The sequence below is a fragment of the Girardinichthys multiradiatus genome, chromosome 22 (genome assembly GCF_021462225.1).
Source record: "Girardinichthys multiradiatus isolate DD_20200921_A chromosome 22, DD_fGirMul_XY1, whole genome shotgun sequence".
NCBI classification, from domain to species: Eukaryota; Metazoa; Chordata; class Actinopteri; order Cyprinodontiformes; family Goodeidae; genus Girardinichthys; species Girardinichthys multiradiatus.
This window is the reverse complement of record NC_061814.1, coordinates 3288610-3305687: the sequence shown is the minus strand read 5'-3', so window position 1 is coordinate 3305687 and position 17078 is coordinate 3288610. Positions and strand designations below refer to the sequence as shown.

Genomic DNA, 17078 nt, shown 5'->3' with positions numbered 1-17078 from the left:
AACCTTTGCAGGTGTCTGGAGTTTATTAGCTGATTAGGGTGTTGACACCATGAGTTTCCAAAATTAAATTTTTTCACAGTATTCAAATTTTTTGATACACTGAATTTTGAGTTTTCATTATCTGTAAGCCATAATCATTACAATAATAAGAAATAAAGGCTTGAAATATTTCACTTTGTGTAGTGGATTATATATGTGTTTCACTTTCTGTGGTGACAACAAATATCGAACTACTTCACCATGTTCAAATTGTTTTTGTGAACCTGTATATGTCACTGGTAATGGACCTTGCAAATAGTTAACACCGAAGTGTCTTTTGAGTACTACTAAAGGCAACCAAAGTATCACCAGCGGTATTTGTATCACAGTCTGAGAGCCATGCTTGTGGTTGTCCTTCTGGAAAAGGAAGTTCTGCTCAAACTCTTTTGTTGCCTCTAACAGGTTTTTTCCAGGATTGCCTGGATGGTCATTGAAGATGGCTGCTCACCCTGAACCAGGTTCTGCTGGAGGTTTCTTCCTGATAAAGGGGAGTTTTTACTTTATGTTGTTGCTGCAGAGTGTAACACCCACATGTAGAGTGATGATATTTTATTTCAGCTCAGTATCTGAGGTACATATTTACTGATTTCACATAAATGTATCAGGCTACACATAGGTTTTTACATGTTAACACAACACGGAGAACATTTACGTCAACGCAGACATGCACAAAGAAGGCAGCAACAGTCACTGTTCTCTCAACTAACTGCACCGCCCTCACAAGAAATGACCAATCACAGCGGGGGATTTTACCAACTCAGAAGCAGGGAGGAAAACAGAGGAAATCATAGGGGCTAATAACTAAAACATTTAAACAAACTGTAACACTGAGCACAATAATAAACAATATGTTCAGTATTGACAATAAATATGAACAATTTCTTATATAGTGTTTCTATTTTTTCTGTATCATATATGCACACTTCATCAAAAAGTAGATTTGATCCTACTGGAGTAGACACACACATTTTCTCTTTGTCTTCACACTTTGTCTCTTTTAATACAATGCTGTCCAGTGTTACGGATCGATACTGCAACGGGGACACAGGGTGGTTAAACAGTGATTTAAAGAGGGTGCTAATTTGACTGGGGTCACATGCAGACTGATATGTACATGTGTAAACTCTCTGAATTTCACTCTCCACCCTAAAACCCTTTTTCCATTACCCTTCTCTCTTGTACCACATTATTCCACGTTTTGTGTCTGCCTCGATCCCTGGACCTCTCCCCACTTTTATGTTTCTCTACTTTAAGTCACCAGCGTCTCCCTGGATGGTCTTTTTGATGCGCAGCAGCATCGTGGTCAGCCACTGGTCCAGACGGGACACAGAGTCAAACTCCTTTACGGCCTCTGTGAACGCCTCGCTGTTCTGTTCCTCGTGGGCCTCAAGGAGTTTCTGTTAAAACAGATTTCAAAATTTACTTTCACAACAAAGAGGAATATGATGCACCATAGAAAGCTTTCCATAGGAATTCATGCAGTGATTGTAAAAACGAAGTCCTCCCCTTCAGCCAGGTGACGCTAATCAAATCACAGAGTCTTTAAACCTCTATTAAAGGAGGGGTTCGCTGCTCTGGAGCATACAAGTTTGCTTGCAGTGACTCTACAAGAGGTTAGTAGGCCACTTCCAAACTATCTCTATTCAATTCCATTCAGTTTTATTTAAATAGCGCCAATTCACAACACATGTCGTCTCAAGGCACTTCACAAAGGGTTTGGAATGGTGTAGGGTTGTTGGGGAGGTTAGATTAAACTACTGAGTGTTTGTGTAGGGGTAATAAGTAAAATAATAAACTGATAAAGATTGTCCATGTAGAGCCCACTGGTGACCATTGTTATACTAAAAACCACAAGGATTGGGGGTACCTCTCTCTGTCAGACTGATTATAACCATTGGAAAAGAGAAGGGGTCACACAGGTAGCAGAAATGAAGCAGAAATATCTGAAGTTCCACAGCGAGAAAGACAGATTCACAAATAAAAGAACATTTGGAACAGTTGATCATCTTCTCATGAGTGGATGTCCCAGCAAATTCACCCCAAGGTTACTTTAGCAATGTTTGGAAAAAAAGCAACCACCCAAGAGCTCCATCTCTGCAGGCTTTAGCTAGCATATTAAATGCCTCTTCTTTTTGGAAAACGATTGCAGATCTATGTTTGCAAAGTTTCCTCTGAATGGACTATAACATTTCTGAGACAATGTTCTTTAGACAAACGAGACCAAAGCAGAAATTCCACCTCGATGGAAAAGCTGTCCCTACTGTCTTACTGTCGTAAAGAGCTAAGGCCGATGGTACGATAAAAAGCTTAAAGACACCAATCAGTTTGAGCACATCCAATCAAAAAAGGATACTGTCTCATCCATAAATCACTTTATTATAACCTTGTTCCCAGGAAAACTCATATTGTGGTGCTTCCAGATGGATGCACCTCCAACATGGGTGCAAAGAAGATATCTTTCGGGGGAGGAAGCAAAAAAACGACATGAAGCACAGTGGCAAGCAAAAGCCATCGTAAAGGCTAAACAGGGCCAGTGGACCAACTGGAAGAACCTGGAAAAAAAAGAGCCAAGCAGGAGAGACATCTAGGAGATGGAGGGAGACACCCTGAGTTTTTTCCCAAAACAAAGCCTCTCCCAAAGAAGGTACGCCTGGCGTCAAAACCAAATTCACATGGATATGAGTATCCATACTGTATCCCTTGGCTTTGTGATCACAACGCTCTGGCCAGACATTCTGCTGTGTTCCACAAAATCCAAGCTGGTTGTGATAGAGTTAATGGTTCCATGGAAAAATAGTGTTAAGGGGGCAAAAGAGCAGATACTCTGAACAGCTGAAAGTTAAAGGTGATCCCTGTAGAAGTGGGCTGCGGGGGATTTATTTCAACATCCATGGCTATGGTCAGACGTGAGGGAGCATCACCTTCTCCAGCAAACCATGAAGTCCATGTGCTGCAGAAAGAAGTAGTAACTCGGTGTGGATAAAGGAAAGGACAACATGAAGGCTGGGTAGGAAGCATTACTGTTAAACTCTCTAGAGATGTTGTGGACTCATCAGCGAAACATTGATGAAGGACGGTGCCGACCTGATGACCCCAGTGGTCTGTCAGTCTTAGTCCACTGACATTTCTAAGAATACTAGTAATTACTTGGATTGAAACAAGTTCTATTGGCTCTACAACTTATGTCTGGCAAAAACAAAACAGCATATCAGCACAAACCTCATCGATCCTAGCTGCCAAGCGCGGTGGTAGAGGAAGAAGGATTTGGACGGATCTACTCCGTATACCAATGTTTTCTAGAGTTAAAACTGGGCCTTTAGTGATAGTTTACAACAGAAGGATTGAAAAAGTAAAGAAACAAGCATAGCACATCTACCTATGGAAAACATCTACCCTAGGTCACTACAAGGCATTGAATTATAGGGCTTACTTAGTTTTTCCCCTAACAGTATGCTCAATTAAATGACCTAACAATCAAAATATCCTAGATCCTAATGACAGAAACATACCTTTAGTAGTTTGAGCTCTCTTGAGTCTGAGAAAGCTGGAAACATCTCCTCATACTTCTCTATGGCCAACTGGAAAACAAAGGTCACAGGTGAACTCATCTGTTAACATTAAGCACTTTAAAACTGAAGCATCAGAACAAGCCCACGTTGATGCCAGTTCCCAACTTCCCTTGTAACACAGTAGGTAGAAGTGTGTGAGCACTGTTACCTTGGCATTTAGCTCATCCACTATGAAGTGACACAAAGAAGCTTTGAAGAAATACTCTTTAGCATTGTATTTCAGCAGAGGATTGTCCATAGTACTCATGGCAACCTGAAAGACACATTTTAATGTCTTCTTACACTTAATATATCATTTATTACACCTGACAATTTAGTTTACTGTACTTCCTGCATATATTTCCTGAAGATGCCTTTTATTGTGTTCTTCAGTACTATGTATATAATAGTTCTTAAAGTCGTCCTTGAGGCACCTTTCTGATTTACTGCCAAAGATAAAACAACGTTCCACTGAGCCTCTCTAGCACAGCAGATCCAAACATCGGAACATTGCTACAACGCTGATACCTGTTCGTAGATTTCGATGGCTTTCTGATACTGTTCCAGCTGAGCGCTGTAGTGTCCGACCTTCAGGAGACATTTGTTAGCTGAGCTGAAACAGAAAGAAAAGCCATTGGTTCATAGGTGGAACACTATACTGTATAGTATAGTTTCATACAGATCCAGAGTTAAAAGTATGTTGAGAACACTGTCAAAAACTACAGCATCTAATAAAAGAAAATGTTGACTTTGCACACAAAATCTGTCATTTTATTTTGTGTATTTAAAGCAGAAGATGTTAAACAATAGCAATAATCTAATTCCTTTTAATTGCTTTCCTATATACAGTGTCTTGCAAAAATACTCTTTCCCTTTGAACATTTTTATATTTGGCCAAGTAACATCAATGTATTTTATTACACAAAATAGCTGATAATTATGAAGCGGAATAAAACTATCCATGGTTATCACATATTCTGTCTGGTCCAGATCACAGAGTGTATCTACAGCCCATCAGTGCCATGGTAGATTACAACCATGAACTTCAGTGTATTTTATTGGGTTTTATGTGATAGTCCAACACAGAGTTTCCAGGGCTATCTTTATCTGAAGTTACAGAGGCACATAACCAGGGTATGTTTCTACCAGCTTGCACATCTAGAAACGTTTTGCCTAGTCTTCCTTCTAAAACAGCCCAAGCTCAGTCCAGCTGGATGGAAAGCATCTGTGAACATAAACATTAAAGTCGAGCCATTGAATTTATGCCAGGACTTTAACTGGGCCATGCTAACACATGAAAATGTTTTAATCTAAACAAATCCACTGTAGCTCTCTATGGATGTTTAGGGTCCCTGTCTTACTGGAAGGTACATCACTGCCTAAATCTCAAGTCTTTCAGGACTGTGCTGTCTTTAGCTCCATTCAACATCCCACCAACACTGACCAGATTCCATGTAACTGCTAAAGAAAATCATCCCCACAGCATAATACTGCCACCGTCATGTTTCATCCTAGGGATGGGGCTTTCTGTCAACAATAGTTTTCTTCTAGAAACTCTTCTATAGGCTCACATTTGTGGAGTGCAGGTCTAACAGATGTCCTCACCACAGATTCTTCCATCTGAACTGTGGATCTCTGCAGCTCCTCCAGAGATACCATGAGCCTCTTGGCTGTTTCTCAGATTAATCTTGGTCTATTAGTGTAATTCCACTAAAGATGTTCCACAGATAGCTATTATATATAATCTCCATAAAATCTCCCTATTTCTACACTTTTCCTTGCCCTCCACACTCATAATGCCCATTTTATCCAACACTGCCATCCTTTGGCCATTTCACTGAACTACATGGAACTTTCAAACCCTCCACAGTACCTTTTTCTAATCTTTATTTTATTTGGCTTTATGACCATGATATTATCTGAAATAATTACTCTACTGATGAAACCATTGTAAAATCTCAGCAGGCACCAAAAAAGATACAACAAGATAAAAAATAAATAAATACTTGTACTGGGCACTGGACGTGTATTTGCCATGTGTGTTCTGTAGCTTTGACATTTATTATACCATGTTTACCTGTTTGACTCCTCTCCCTTGTAATAATCTGCTGCCTGCTCGTAATGAGCAATGGCCTGAACAAACACACACACACACACATTTAGTTAGAGTGCTTACTGCAAATACCACATCAGGTTTATAACTGAAAAATTCCCTTTACCTTTTCAATGTCCACCAACTCGGACTCATAGATCTCTGCTATGGTGATGTGATGTTTGGCTGCAATGGTGAACCGACCCTTTAACAAACACAAAGAGACACACACGTCGTGCTTATTTCAAAGGTCAGAGTCCCACACAGAGAACTGTAATGGCTGAGAGAGATTTACCATGTCGGTGTAGATGTCAATGGCTTGGTTAAGACAGTTAATGGCCTCTGGAAAGAGACAGACAGAAAGGTGAGGAGACAAACTTGAAAGAAAAATACTCATGAAGTCCTTCTGAGTCTATTAAATTAAATGAACATTCTTTAATCTCGGGTTGCTTCCTCTGTGACTGCTAACCTGTTGACCTACAGTGCTTCATTAAGCTCCACATGAAGAAGCAGTGGAGCTCTTGGAACAAACCCAGATATCACTTTTCCTTGAGCGACACACTGACCCATTTTAATATTTCACACACCTCTTTGACAGCTGACGGTGACGGTGAAAGACAGAAGTGGCCCACGTTTTTCTAAAACTATCATTGCTATCAAGGCAGCAACCCATGTGCAAATATCTTTACGCCGGCTTAATTAGAGACATCCCAATACTTACTTCTGGCATGTAAAACTAACTTTAGATCATCAAATACAACAGAATTGAGATTCTGTCTCTTTTTAAAATCTTTGAATCTTATTTTAAAATGTTCAGTCTTGCTTTAAGTTTTATGAACTTTCTTTTACTTTGACATTTTTTGAACATTCTGTGCAGGATTGGTATGTTATGGGGCACAGCGTGATGTAACGATAGAACAGCTGCCCCATATAGAGAGGCTATTTGTCCACAGCCCAGCCAACCCGGGGTTCAGGCTCCACCCCGGGTCCTTTGCTGCATGTCTAAAGAAAAAACTTTGGTAGGTTATTACTGTAGAGATGGAACAGGAAAGGCGCTGCTGACCAGCCCTGACTGAGGACTGGCCATTTGGAAACACCAATCTCTAATCTCTTCCGGATCAGTGAACACACCATTCCTAAACACTATCAGGTCGCACCTGAGACAACCCTCTTCGGTGTAGAAATTATTACTGAAGAAATAAGAGTCAGGTATTTTCAATCAGTTTGAAAAGAAGTCAGCTGAATGGCAGTAACAAGAAACCTGTATTCTCTACAACAGAGAGCTGGACTCTGTCGGGTGCAGATCATTTCGTATATTGTGTTTCCTTTGCATTTTTAGCCATATCATTCCAGCAAGGTAAATATGAACAAGTGAAGCTTGACTAAGAGCTAATAAGCATAAAAAAGATGAGTTATTCTGAGCAGACTGATCTGTGCTTCATTAATGCAGTGGAGAAGAGGAACTGTAGCAGAAAATGGTGAACCAAGAACAAGTCCTGGTGTCTGCATGTGCTGCGTTCCATCTACCTCTGAAGTCAGAACTTAGATCTGGGAAGGAGAGTTAACCCAGCCCAGCTCTTTCAAACTGTGGTTGGGAAACTAGTGGGATTCTCTACACTAGCAACATGTTCCCTGTAAGGAAGGCTTTAGCTGGTACTGGTTGTGTGAAACACTTAGTTTTTGTTTTTACCTCGGCTATCACAAAGTTCCATTCTGCAGGGAGTCAGAACCAGTGTTGGGCATGTTGCTTTAAAAAGTAATTAGTTTTAGTTCCTAGTTACTTCTCCCAAAATGCAACTGAGTTAGTAACTGAGTTATTCCACTATAAAAGTAACTAGTTAACAGGGAAAACAACTATTGTGTTACTTTTTTTAAGTTTAAATATGTCTACGAATTTAGATTTTTTTCCAAGGTTTCAGAACCAAGTTGCATAAAGTGAAATGACATAAACAAAGTAGCCTACTTACACCAAACTTTTAAAAAAAATGTACTTCCCATGTACATTCCTCTGATTGGCTTACAATGGAAGCTTACTCTTCCTTAGCCAATCATCATCAGTTATGCAAGTGTCTCACCCTTCACTCCCCCTTCACCAAAGAAAAACGTTTAGCTCCTCTGGCTGTGAGATAACAAGAGAACCGGTCAGTTAAGATTCTATATATCCAGAAATTTTGAAACACTATCCTGAATCCTACTGTAAAACCGATTAGTTTGCCTGGTTAATATTAAAGCTATTAAAAAAGTAGATGATTATTTATTTGTTAACAGGAGGATTTGATTTTTAAGATATTATAAAACAAATTGAAAAAGCCCAAGTCCAGTTATCCATCATTTCATCTGTCAGATGCTGGTTCTTTAAATTATGGAACCATTGTTTATTTCCATTTATTAATGAGAGCAGTGCTGATTGAGCGAATCACTGATATATAGGTCCTTCTCAAAATATTAGCATATTGTGATAAAGTTCATTATTTTCCATAATGTAACGATGAAAATTTAACATTCATATATTTTAGATTCATTGCACACTAACTGAAATATTTCAGGTCTTTTATTGTCTTAATACGGATGATTTTGGCATACAGCTCATGAAAACCCAAAATTCCTATCTCACAAAATTAGCATATCATTAAAAGGGTCTCTAAACGAGCTATGAACCTAATCATCTGAATCAACGAGTTAACTCTAAACACCTGCAAAAGATTCCTGAGGTCTTTAAAACTCCCAGCCTGGTTCATCACTCAAAACCCCAATCATGGGTAAGACTGCCGACCTGACTGCTGTCCAGAAGGCCACTATTGACACCCTCCAGCAAGAGGGTAAGACAAAGAAAGACATTTCTGAACGTATAGGCTGTTCCCAGAGTGCTGTATCAAGGCACCTCAGTGGAAAGTCTGTGGGAAGGAAAAAGTGTGGCAGAAAACGCTGCACAACGAGAAGAGGTGACCGGACCCTGAGGAAGATTGTGGAGAAGGGCTGATTCCAGACCTTGGGGGACCTGCGGAAGCAGTGGACTGAGTCTGGAGTAGAAACATCCAGAGCCACCGTGCACAGGCGTGTGCAGGAAATGGGCTACAGGTGCCGCATTCCCCAGACCTGGGCTACAGAGAAGCAGCACTGGACTGTTGCTCAGTGGTCCAAAGTACTTTTTTCGGATGAAAGCAAATTCTGCATGTCATTCGGAAATCAAGGTGCCAGAGTCTGGAGGAAGACTGGGGAGAAGGAAATGCCAAAATGCCAGAAGTCCAGTGTCAAGTACCCACAGTCAGTGATGGTCTGGGGTGCCGTGTCAGCTGCTGGTGTTGGTCCACTGTGTTTTATCAAGGGCAGGGTCAATGCAGCTAGCTATCAGGAGATTTTGGAGCACTTCATGCTTCCATCTGCTGAAAAGCTTTATGGAGATGAAGATTTCATTTTTCAGCACGACCTGGCACCTGCTCACAGTGCTAAAACCACTGGTAAATGGTTTACTGACCATGGTATCAATGTGCTCAATTGGCCTGCCAACTCTCCTGACCTGAACCCCATAGAGAATCTGTGGGATATTGTGAAGAGAACGTTGAGAGACTCAAGACTCAACACTCTGGATGAGCTAAAGGCCGCTATCGAAGCATCCTGGGCCTCCATAAGACCTCAGCAGTGCCACAGGCTGATTGCCTCCATGCCACGCCGCATTGAAGCAGTCATTTCTGCCAAAGGATTCCCGACCAAGTATTGAGTGCATAACTGTACATGATTATTTGAAGGTTGACGTTGTTTGTATTAAAAACACTTTTCTTTTATTGGTCGGATGAAATATGCTAATTTTGTGAGATAGGAATTTTGGGTTTTCATGAGCTGTATGCCAAAATCATCCGTATTAAGACAATAAAACCCTGAAATATTTCAGTTAGTGTGCAATGAATCTAAAATATATGAATGTTAAATTTTCATCATTACATTATGGAAAATAATGAACTTTATCACAATATGCTAATATTTTGAGAAGGACCTGTAATATGCTTAAGACAGGTTAAAATGTGAACTTTGTAATCATCCATCCATCTATACCCTCATCTTTCATAGTGGGTCACAGGGGAGCGGGTGCCAATCTCCAGCTGTGAGAGGCAGAGTACACCCTCGACAGGTCGCCGGTCCATCACAGACACGTAGGACAAACAACCATGTTGCCTAAGGGCAATTTTAGAGAAATCTGATAACCGTCATGTTTTTGGACAGTGGGAGGAAGCCGGAGTAACCGGTGAGAACCCACGCATGCACGGGGAGAACATGCAACTCCAGGCAGAAAGACCCCCGGATGGGAGTTGAACCCAGGACCTTCGACCTTCGACTGCGTCATTGTGCAGCCCGACTTTGTATTTATTTATTAATAATTTTGTATTTAGTTTAAAGCAGAAAAATCTCAGCTCTCCTAAAATATTCCATCTCATCTCATTTCATAAATGAAACAAATTTCCATCATTGTGCTGCACACAGAGATTTTGAAACTATTGGCAGTAAGGATCGCACAAATAAAATCATCCATCAAAAACATCAACAGAAAACTCAGCAGGAACAAGTTGCCTTGCAAAAGTTATCATACCCCTCGAACTCTACATATTCATCATGTTACAGCCACCATCTTCAATGTATTTTACTGAGATTTTATGTGATTGGTCCACTCAAACTATGCATAATTCTGAAGAGGGAAGGAAAATTATGTATTATATAAAATAAAAATCTGAAAAGTGTGGCATGCATTTGAATTCCACCCTCCTTATTCTGATGGGCCTACATAAAATAAGTGTGATTTCATCTCAGGTTAAATCCAACTGTTCTGTTTCTGGCCTCAGAGGTTTGTTAGAGAACATTAGAGAACTGAAAACCAAGGAACACAGTAGACAGGTCAGGGAGAAAGTTATGGAAAAGTTTAAACCAGAGTTGAGGTATAAAACAATAACCACAGCTTTGAACATCTCACAGAGCTCTATAAGAGTGTGGCAGACCTGAAAACCTACCAAGACATGTTTGCCCACCTAACCAAACAGGCAAGGAAAGGAGAGAATTAACCAGAGAAGCAACCAAGAGGTCCCTGGTAGCTCTGGAGGAGCTGCAGTGATCCACAGTTCAAGTGGAAGAATATCTCAACAGAGCACCTATTGGTCGTGCACTTCACAAATCTGACCTTTATGTTGACAGAAAGCCATAGAAAGCCATGCAGAGGACACGGCAAAGTTGTGGAAGGCGGTGCTCTGCTCAGATGGGATCAAAACTGAACTATATACGAAACACTCTCTGTGGAGGAAAACCAACACTGTACATAACCCTGAACACATCCATGGTGAAACATGGGGGTGGCTGTATCATGCTGTGGTGATGCTTCTTTTCAGATACATCTCCAATAACGTAACAGGTTCCTTCCACTTTACAGTTATGCGCCACTCTGTACAGGTCTATCATATAAAATCCTGATAAAATACATTGAAGATTGTGGTTGTAACATGACAATGTGAAAAAGATCAAGAAGAATGAATCATTTTTTGTAAAGTAGACTGAAATGATGGATGGAGACAAAGTTAGCTATGAGAACCTTTTGCCACGGTTTGTTAAATATTTGCATGGTCGCCTGTTCTAACCAAGCATCTATAAAAAACAATGCATCAGCAACCCAATTAACCAAGTGTCAACGATCATGTTGGACATTTAACATTTCATATATCGGACAGAGCAACTCTTACCTTGTGGGTCGGCCTTCTTGTAGGCGTTGCCGGCGTCGACAAAGCTGGTGGCGGAGTCCAGTTTGTTCTGAAGCTGCATGTGGAGCCGAGCGGCCTGACAGAACGCGTTCCCCGCAGCTGAACACACACACACACACAAACACACACACACACACAGACAGTAACAGAATTCGGTTATTTTCAAACTCAGGGTTCCAGAACATTAAAAAACTCATCTAAGCAGCTATATTTTGCTCAGCATGAGCAATTATTGGCTCCTTTAACTGGAGCGCACACTGGTCTCTGCGGACGTTTTGTAGGTTCACGTATTTATCCTCAACCTTTGTTGTCAGCATGCATGTTCGGCTACTTTCAGATGGATGTACAGATGGATCATAGCTCGTTTGTGAATGTAAGAGTCTAGGATGGGATGTCACCTACCACTCCAATTCTTTGCCATCTTAAACATGTTGGCCGCTCTTGCATATATTTCACAGGCATCCTCCACCTTATGGTTCCCCCTGTAACATACAAGAAAAACACCCCACAAAAAATGCAATCATTGCCTCATTTTAAGTTCATTTCACAGTTAAAATGTGGCTTTAAATGGAGAAAACAATTCATATGTTTCTGCTGATTCATGTTATTGTCACAGTTCTCCAGTGAAAGGAAACAAAGAAGAACTGAGCCTGCAGGACTCACTGCAGAGGACAGCTCAGGACATGGACACCCTCTAGCAAAAACACATTTACATTGCTGTGAAGGAAGTTTGGACCACTCGTCTTCACAGAATTATTTTCATTCAGCCACATTAGAGGTTTTCATGAATGGACAACTCATTTAAGGTTTAGACACAGAACCCCAATTTCAGTCTGGAGTTTGACTAGGCCACCCCCAAACCATCTTCTTTTTTTGAGCAATTCAGAGTTGGACTTGCTGGTGTGCTTCAGAATAGTTCTTTTTGGTAATAGCTCCCTTACCTGGAAGAGGTCATGATACTGTGAGCTTGTGGAAGAGTAAATAGATTCTTGGAGTGGTGGAAGCTAACAGCTAGTCAGACCAACGCTATCTCTTTTAGCTGTTTTTTGTGGAAGATATTGTGCTCTGTTCCTGGATAATTAACAGTCTACAATTTCCAAGTGATCGCTGTTTAGTTTGGTTCTACTTTGTCAGGCCAAACAAAGTCAGAGTTTCTATGTGGAGTTATGTTGGCTGAGCCTGCATCAATTCACCTGACCAGCAGCGACTCAGGGGCACATCAACATATGGCAGGAGGAAGCTGGAATTGAACCCACAACCTTCTGATTGCAAGATGACTACTCTTCCTACTGAGCCACAGCTGCCTGGATGGATGGATGGATGGAGGGATGGATGGATGGATGGAGGGATGGATGGATGGATGGATGGATGGATGGATGGATGGATGGAGGGATGGATGGAGAGATGGATGGATGGATGGATGGATGGATGGATGGATGGATGGATGGATGGAGGGATGGATGGAGAGATGGATGGATGGATGGATGGGAGCCTGATTTTCTTCCCAAGGCCCCAGGAACCTTCTTAGAGTGACTGGCATCATGAACTGTTTGAACAACCAGGACGTCCCTAAATAAAAAAAACTAGTGAACTCTGCCAGTAAATTGAATATATTTCCTCATTGAGTCTTTCAGCAATTTAATTATCCAAAACATGGACAGATCAACACAAAAATTATATAAAACCAGCCCCAGACCTAAATCCTGTAGAGAACCTGCAGTCTGAACAGAGAAGCCATCCCTCTGGATGATCTAGGAAGTATTAAATACTCTAAATTTGTGAAAGGTTATAGAAGACAGACTGCTGTCCTGCTGGGAAAAGGGAGTTGTACAAAGTATGACAGTAGGGTACCAATGAATATGCCAGCAGTGACTTTTTATAGTTATTTCTTAACATGAGATTTTCGCCTTCAATAAAAAGAGTTTATTCAAATTAAAAGTTGGATGTTTTTAAACAATTCTGTTTGAAATGATGTTGCTGCAGCAATAGAAGATTGTTCCCCATGTTTCCCAGAAATGCATTTAAATGTTGCCAGCGCTGTACATTTTACTGAGTGGCTTCATCACAGATCCACTTGGTTCCACGACTCAATTAACCTCTTAACTCAGAGCAGGAGCTCATTAAATAAACATGTTTTGAGCTCAGATGGAAAACACAGATTTGACCCAGTTCACAACTTTCTAGGACACTGTCTCATTACAGCAGACACTCATGCATCTGTCAAAGGTTTAATACTTTTTGGACGCTTATTACATTTGGCCAAATTGTTGCCGTGGAAACAAATGTTGTGTTTTGCAAACTTTGCAGCTTCAGATTTTTTGGTGACGATTTTCATTGTTTTCTAATTCAGATTGATCAGATCCATTTTAACTTGTTGCAAAGAGCTGCATTAGCTTTAATATAATCTTTTTAACAAAACAATTTACTGTACTTTGCTTCCCATTAATGATCAGCTGACTTCAGTACAGTCAGAGGTTCAGTTGAGGGCGCGGCACAAAGACCACATCCAATATCCTCTGACATCAGCACGAAGGATGTGAAACGGTCCACATGAAATCCAGAACCTTCAGGTGAGAAGTTTAGCAGCAAAGAGGAGAGCTGTGAGAGAGCTGTTTCCACCACTGCAGAGCTTGCTCATCATTTGCAGCAAGTGGAATTGAGTCCATCTGCACACACAGCTAAGCAAAGATATTTGCACAACTTTGGCTTACAAAGAATTCACTTTTATCTAAGAAAAATATAAAAGGACAGTGAAATTCTGCACCAAGAACAAGACTGATTGGTTGGGACAGAATCATTTGTCTTGAGAGAAATAGATCCTTCCAGATAACCTTCTTCCAATAATCCAAAAAGAATTGGTCAAGATATGTGCATTTTCCAGCCTGATGAAGCATTTCATTATCCCAGAGTGATAAGATCTGAAAATGTAACCTTTAGACACGTGGTCAAGTAGCTCCACCTGATCGTAACCCTACTGCTAACCTGTCAGCTCTCAAAAAGCAGATAGAGGAACAGAAGCCAACAACCTTTAAGCACGAACAAGACAAGACTGGGTCACTGGGAGTCAGAATATGGCCCAGGGGTCCAGAATGTCTGAGAGAATTGTAGACGTTATAAAGGAGAGTCAACACCGTACATATTTACTCTACACATAAATTGGATGCAGTCAGTCAGTCATTTTCTACCTCTTATTCCATAGTGGGTCATGGGGGAGCTGGTGCCTATCTCCAGCAGTCTATGGGCGAGAGGTGGGGTACATCCTGGACAGGTCGCCAGTCCATCGCAGGGCAACACACAAACAACCACGCACACACTCATTCATACACCTAAGGGCAATTTAGAGAGACCAATTAATCTAACAGGCATGTCTTTGGACTGTGGGAGGAAGCCGGAGTACCCGGTGAGAACCCACACATGCACAGGGAGAACATGAAAACTCCATGCAGAAAGACCTCCGGCCGGGAATCGAACCCAGGACCTTCTTGCTGCAAGGCAACAACTGCGCCACCGTGCAGCCCTAAATTGGATCCATTTCCAGATACATTCCTATAATTTTTTTATGTTTTCTAACACACCATACTGTAGAAACAAGTAAAAATAACTCAAAACACACAGCCTTGCACAGGTGTTCATACCTTGTTAACTTTCAGCAAATGTCAACGTATTTTATTGGGATTTTATGCGATACGCCTACACAAAGTTTGTAAAACCACCTTTCACTTCAATTACAGCTGCAAGCTTTTTGAGGTACTGTGTGTCAACACCAGTGCTGCAGATGCCAGTCAGTCATTTTCTACTGCTTCAGGTGTAGAGACTGACATTTTTGCCCAGAGTTCTTTGGAAAACAGCTCAAACCCAGTAAAATTGGAAGGAGAGAGTCAGTGAACTCCAAATTTCAAGTCTACAGATTCTCAATTTGGATTTAGATCTGGACTTTGACTGGGCCATTCTAACACATGAATATGCTTTGATCCAAACCATTCCATTGTACATCTGGCTGTATGTTTAGGGTTGTTGTCCTGCTGGAAGGTACATCACTGCCCAAATCTCGTTTCTTTCAGGACTGTGCTGTCTTTAAAATACAGTGAAGTTTGTGGTTGTTATGTGAAAAAATCAGAAAAAGAAAAATGGAGCTAGGGAAACAACTTGTCTAAATTCTCTCTCCGCTAAAACGTAGACAGGTGTTGTGTTAGGATAAAAAAATGAATCAAATGACTATTAAAATAGAGGATCCTGTTCATCTGGTGTGAAACCAGGAATCTGAGAAAGTTAAAAAATTACTGGGAAATCTTAAGAACCCTCTGAAAACATTCGACCACAGAGTTGTCAGTCAATAATCGTGATCTGTCAGTCATTGTCTACTTGATAAGCTAATGCAAAATTCATTTCCATTGTTGCCAACAGCAAACATCCGCCCCTCCCGTCCTCCAACACAAACAAAAAGAACCATCTTCCTCCTCCGCAGCATGACGGCGCCTCCGCGGCTCCCTGCATCCTCAGCTCGGCCTCATCTTGGCTCCATCCCAGCCCGCTCTCCTCCACAAACGACAAAACGACACGAAATGCATTTAACGCTAATATGTCAGGGCACAAAATAAAGACCAGGGGATCTGATCCCCCCCAACACACACACACACACACACACACACACACACACACACACACACACACACACACACAGCTACCAAACAATTTTCAGGGTCATGTGATCTGAACATATTCGCTAGAAATGATTTAATTGAACCGAGGCCCCCTCTGATAAACCAAAATGAGCGACACTGGTAAATAGATGGAGGAGCATCCTTTACCCGAACATCCCTCCGAGGAAGGATCCGGACGCTTTGACCTTCTTGTCGGCTTCAGCCATCAGCTGCATGGCCTCCTTCTCTTTGCCGGAGTTGTCCATAGTTCGGTCGGTCTGAAAGCGGGCCGATGTTCCGCAGTGGACAGAGAAGATGGAGATGAAGCCGAGGGGAAGAAGACGTCTCTGCTGGTGCTGATGTTGAAGGAGGCTAACGCTCTTCTTCAGAGGAGATGGATACGGAGATGTTTATGACTCGATGGCACCACCTACAGGAAGGAACCGCAGTTGCAACATGCCAAAGCAATGAAAGGATTTCTGAGGGTATTCTTTATTTTGCTGTTTGTTGTAGAGCACCCTTTTCACATTTTATCGAGTTAAAACACCATCTTCAGCAGTATTTCACTAGGTATTTATATGAAATACATATAATAGGGCATAATTATGAATGGAAATGATACATTTCTTTTACAAAAATATACAATAGTCTAATAGCTATGGAATGTATGTACATTGAGCCCCCCCCCAATCAATTTTTAGTAGAACCACCTTTTGCTGAAATTACAGCTGCAAATCTTTTGGGACATGCTTATAATGGCTTCGCTCATACAGAGAGTTGATGGAGAGAGTTGATGAAAACAAGTTTCCAGGGCATTTAACAGGTTCTTAATTGGATTTAGATCTGGACTTTAGCTAGGCCAATCTAACAAATGAACATGCTTTGATCTAAAACATTCCATCAGTGTCCTGCTGGAAGATGAACCTCTGGCCCACTCACACAGCCTCTAATAGGTTCCTTCCAAAATGGCTCTGTATTTAGCTCCATTCATCTTTCCATCTACTCTGACCTGCTGACAAAAATA

General features: G+C 41.2%; 1 protein-coding gene across 1 annotated transcript; it reads right to left on the bottom strand.

The window, feature by feature from the left end:
- Positions 1-573: 573 nt before the first annotated feature.
- On the bottom strand, positions 574-16448 carry napba (N-ethylmaleimide-sensitive factor attachment protein, beta a). Its single transcript, XM_047351446.1, has 10 exons — positions 16223-16448; positions 11817-11896; positions 11397-11513; positions 5975-6021; positions 5807-5884; positions 5665-5720; positions 4116-4200; positions 3757-3861; positions 3549-3617; positions 574-1436 (listed from the first exon to the last, which is right to left on the bottom strand). Exons 1-10 carry the CDS (start codon positions 16318-16320, stop codon positions 1284-1286), a joined length of 888 nt encoding a protein of 295 aa, XP_047207402.1. The 5' UTR covers positions 16321-16448; the 3' UTR covers positions 574-1283.
- Between the last annotated feature and the right edge of the window lie 630 nt (positions 16449-17078).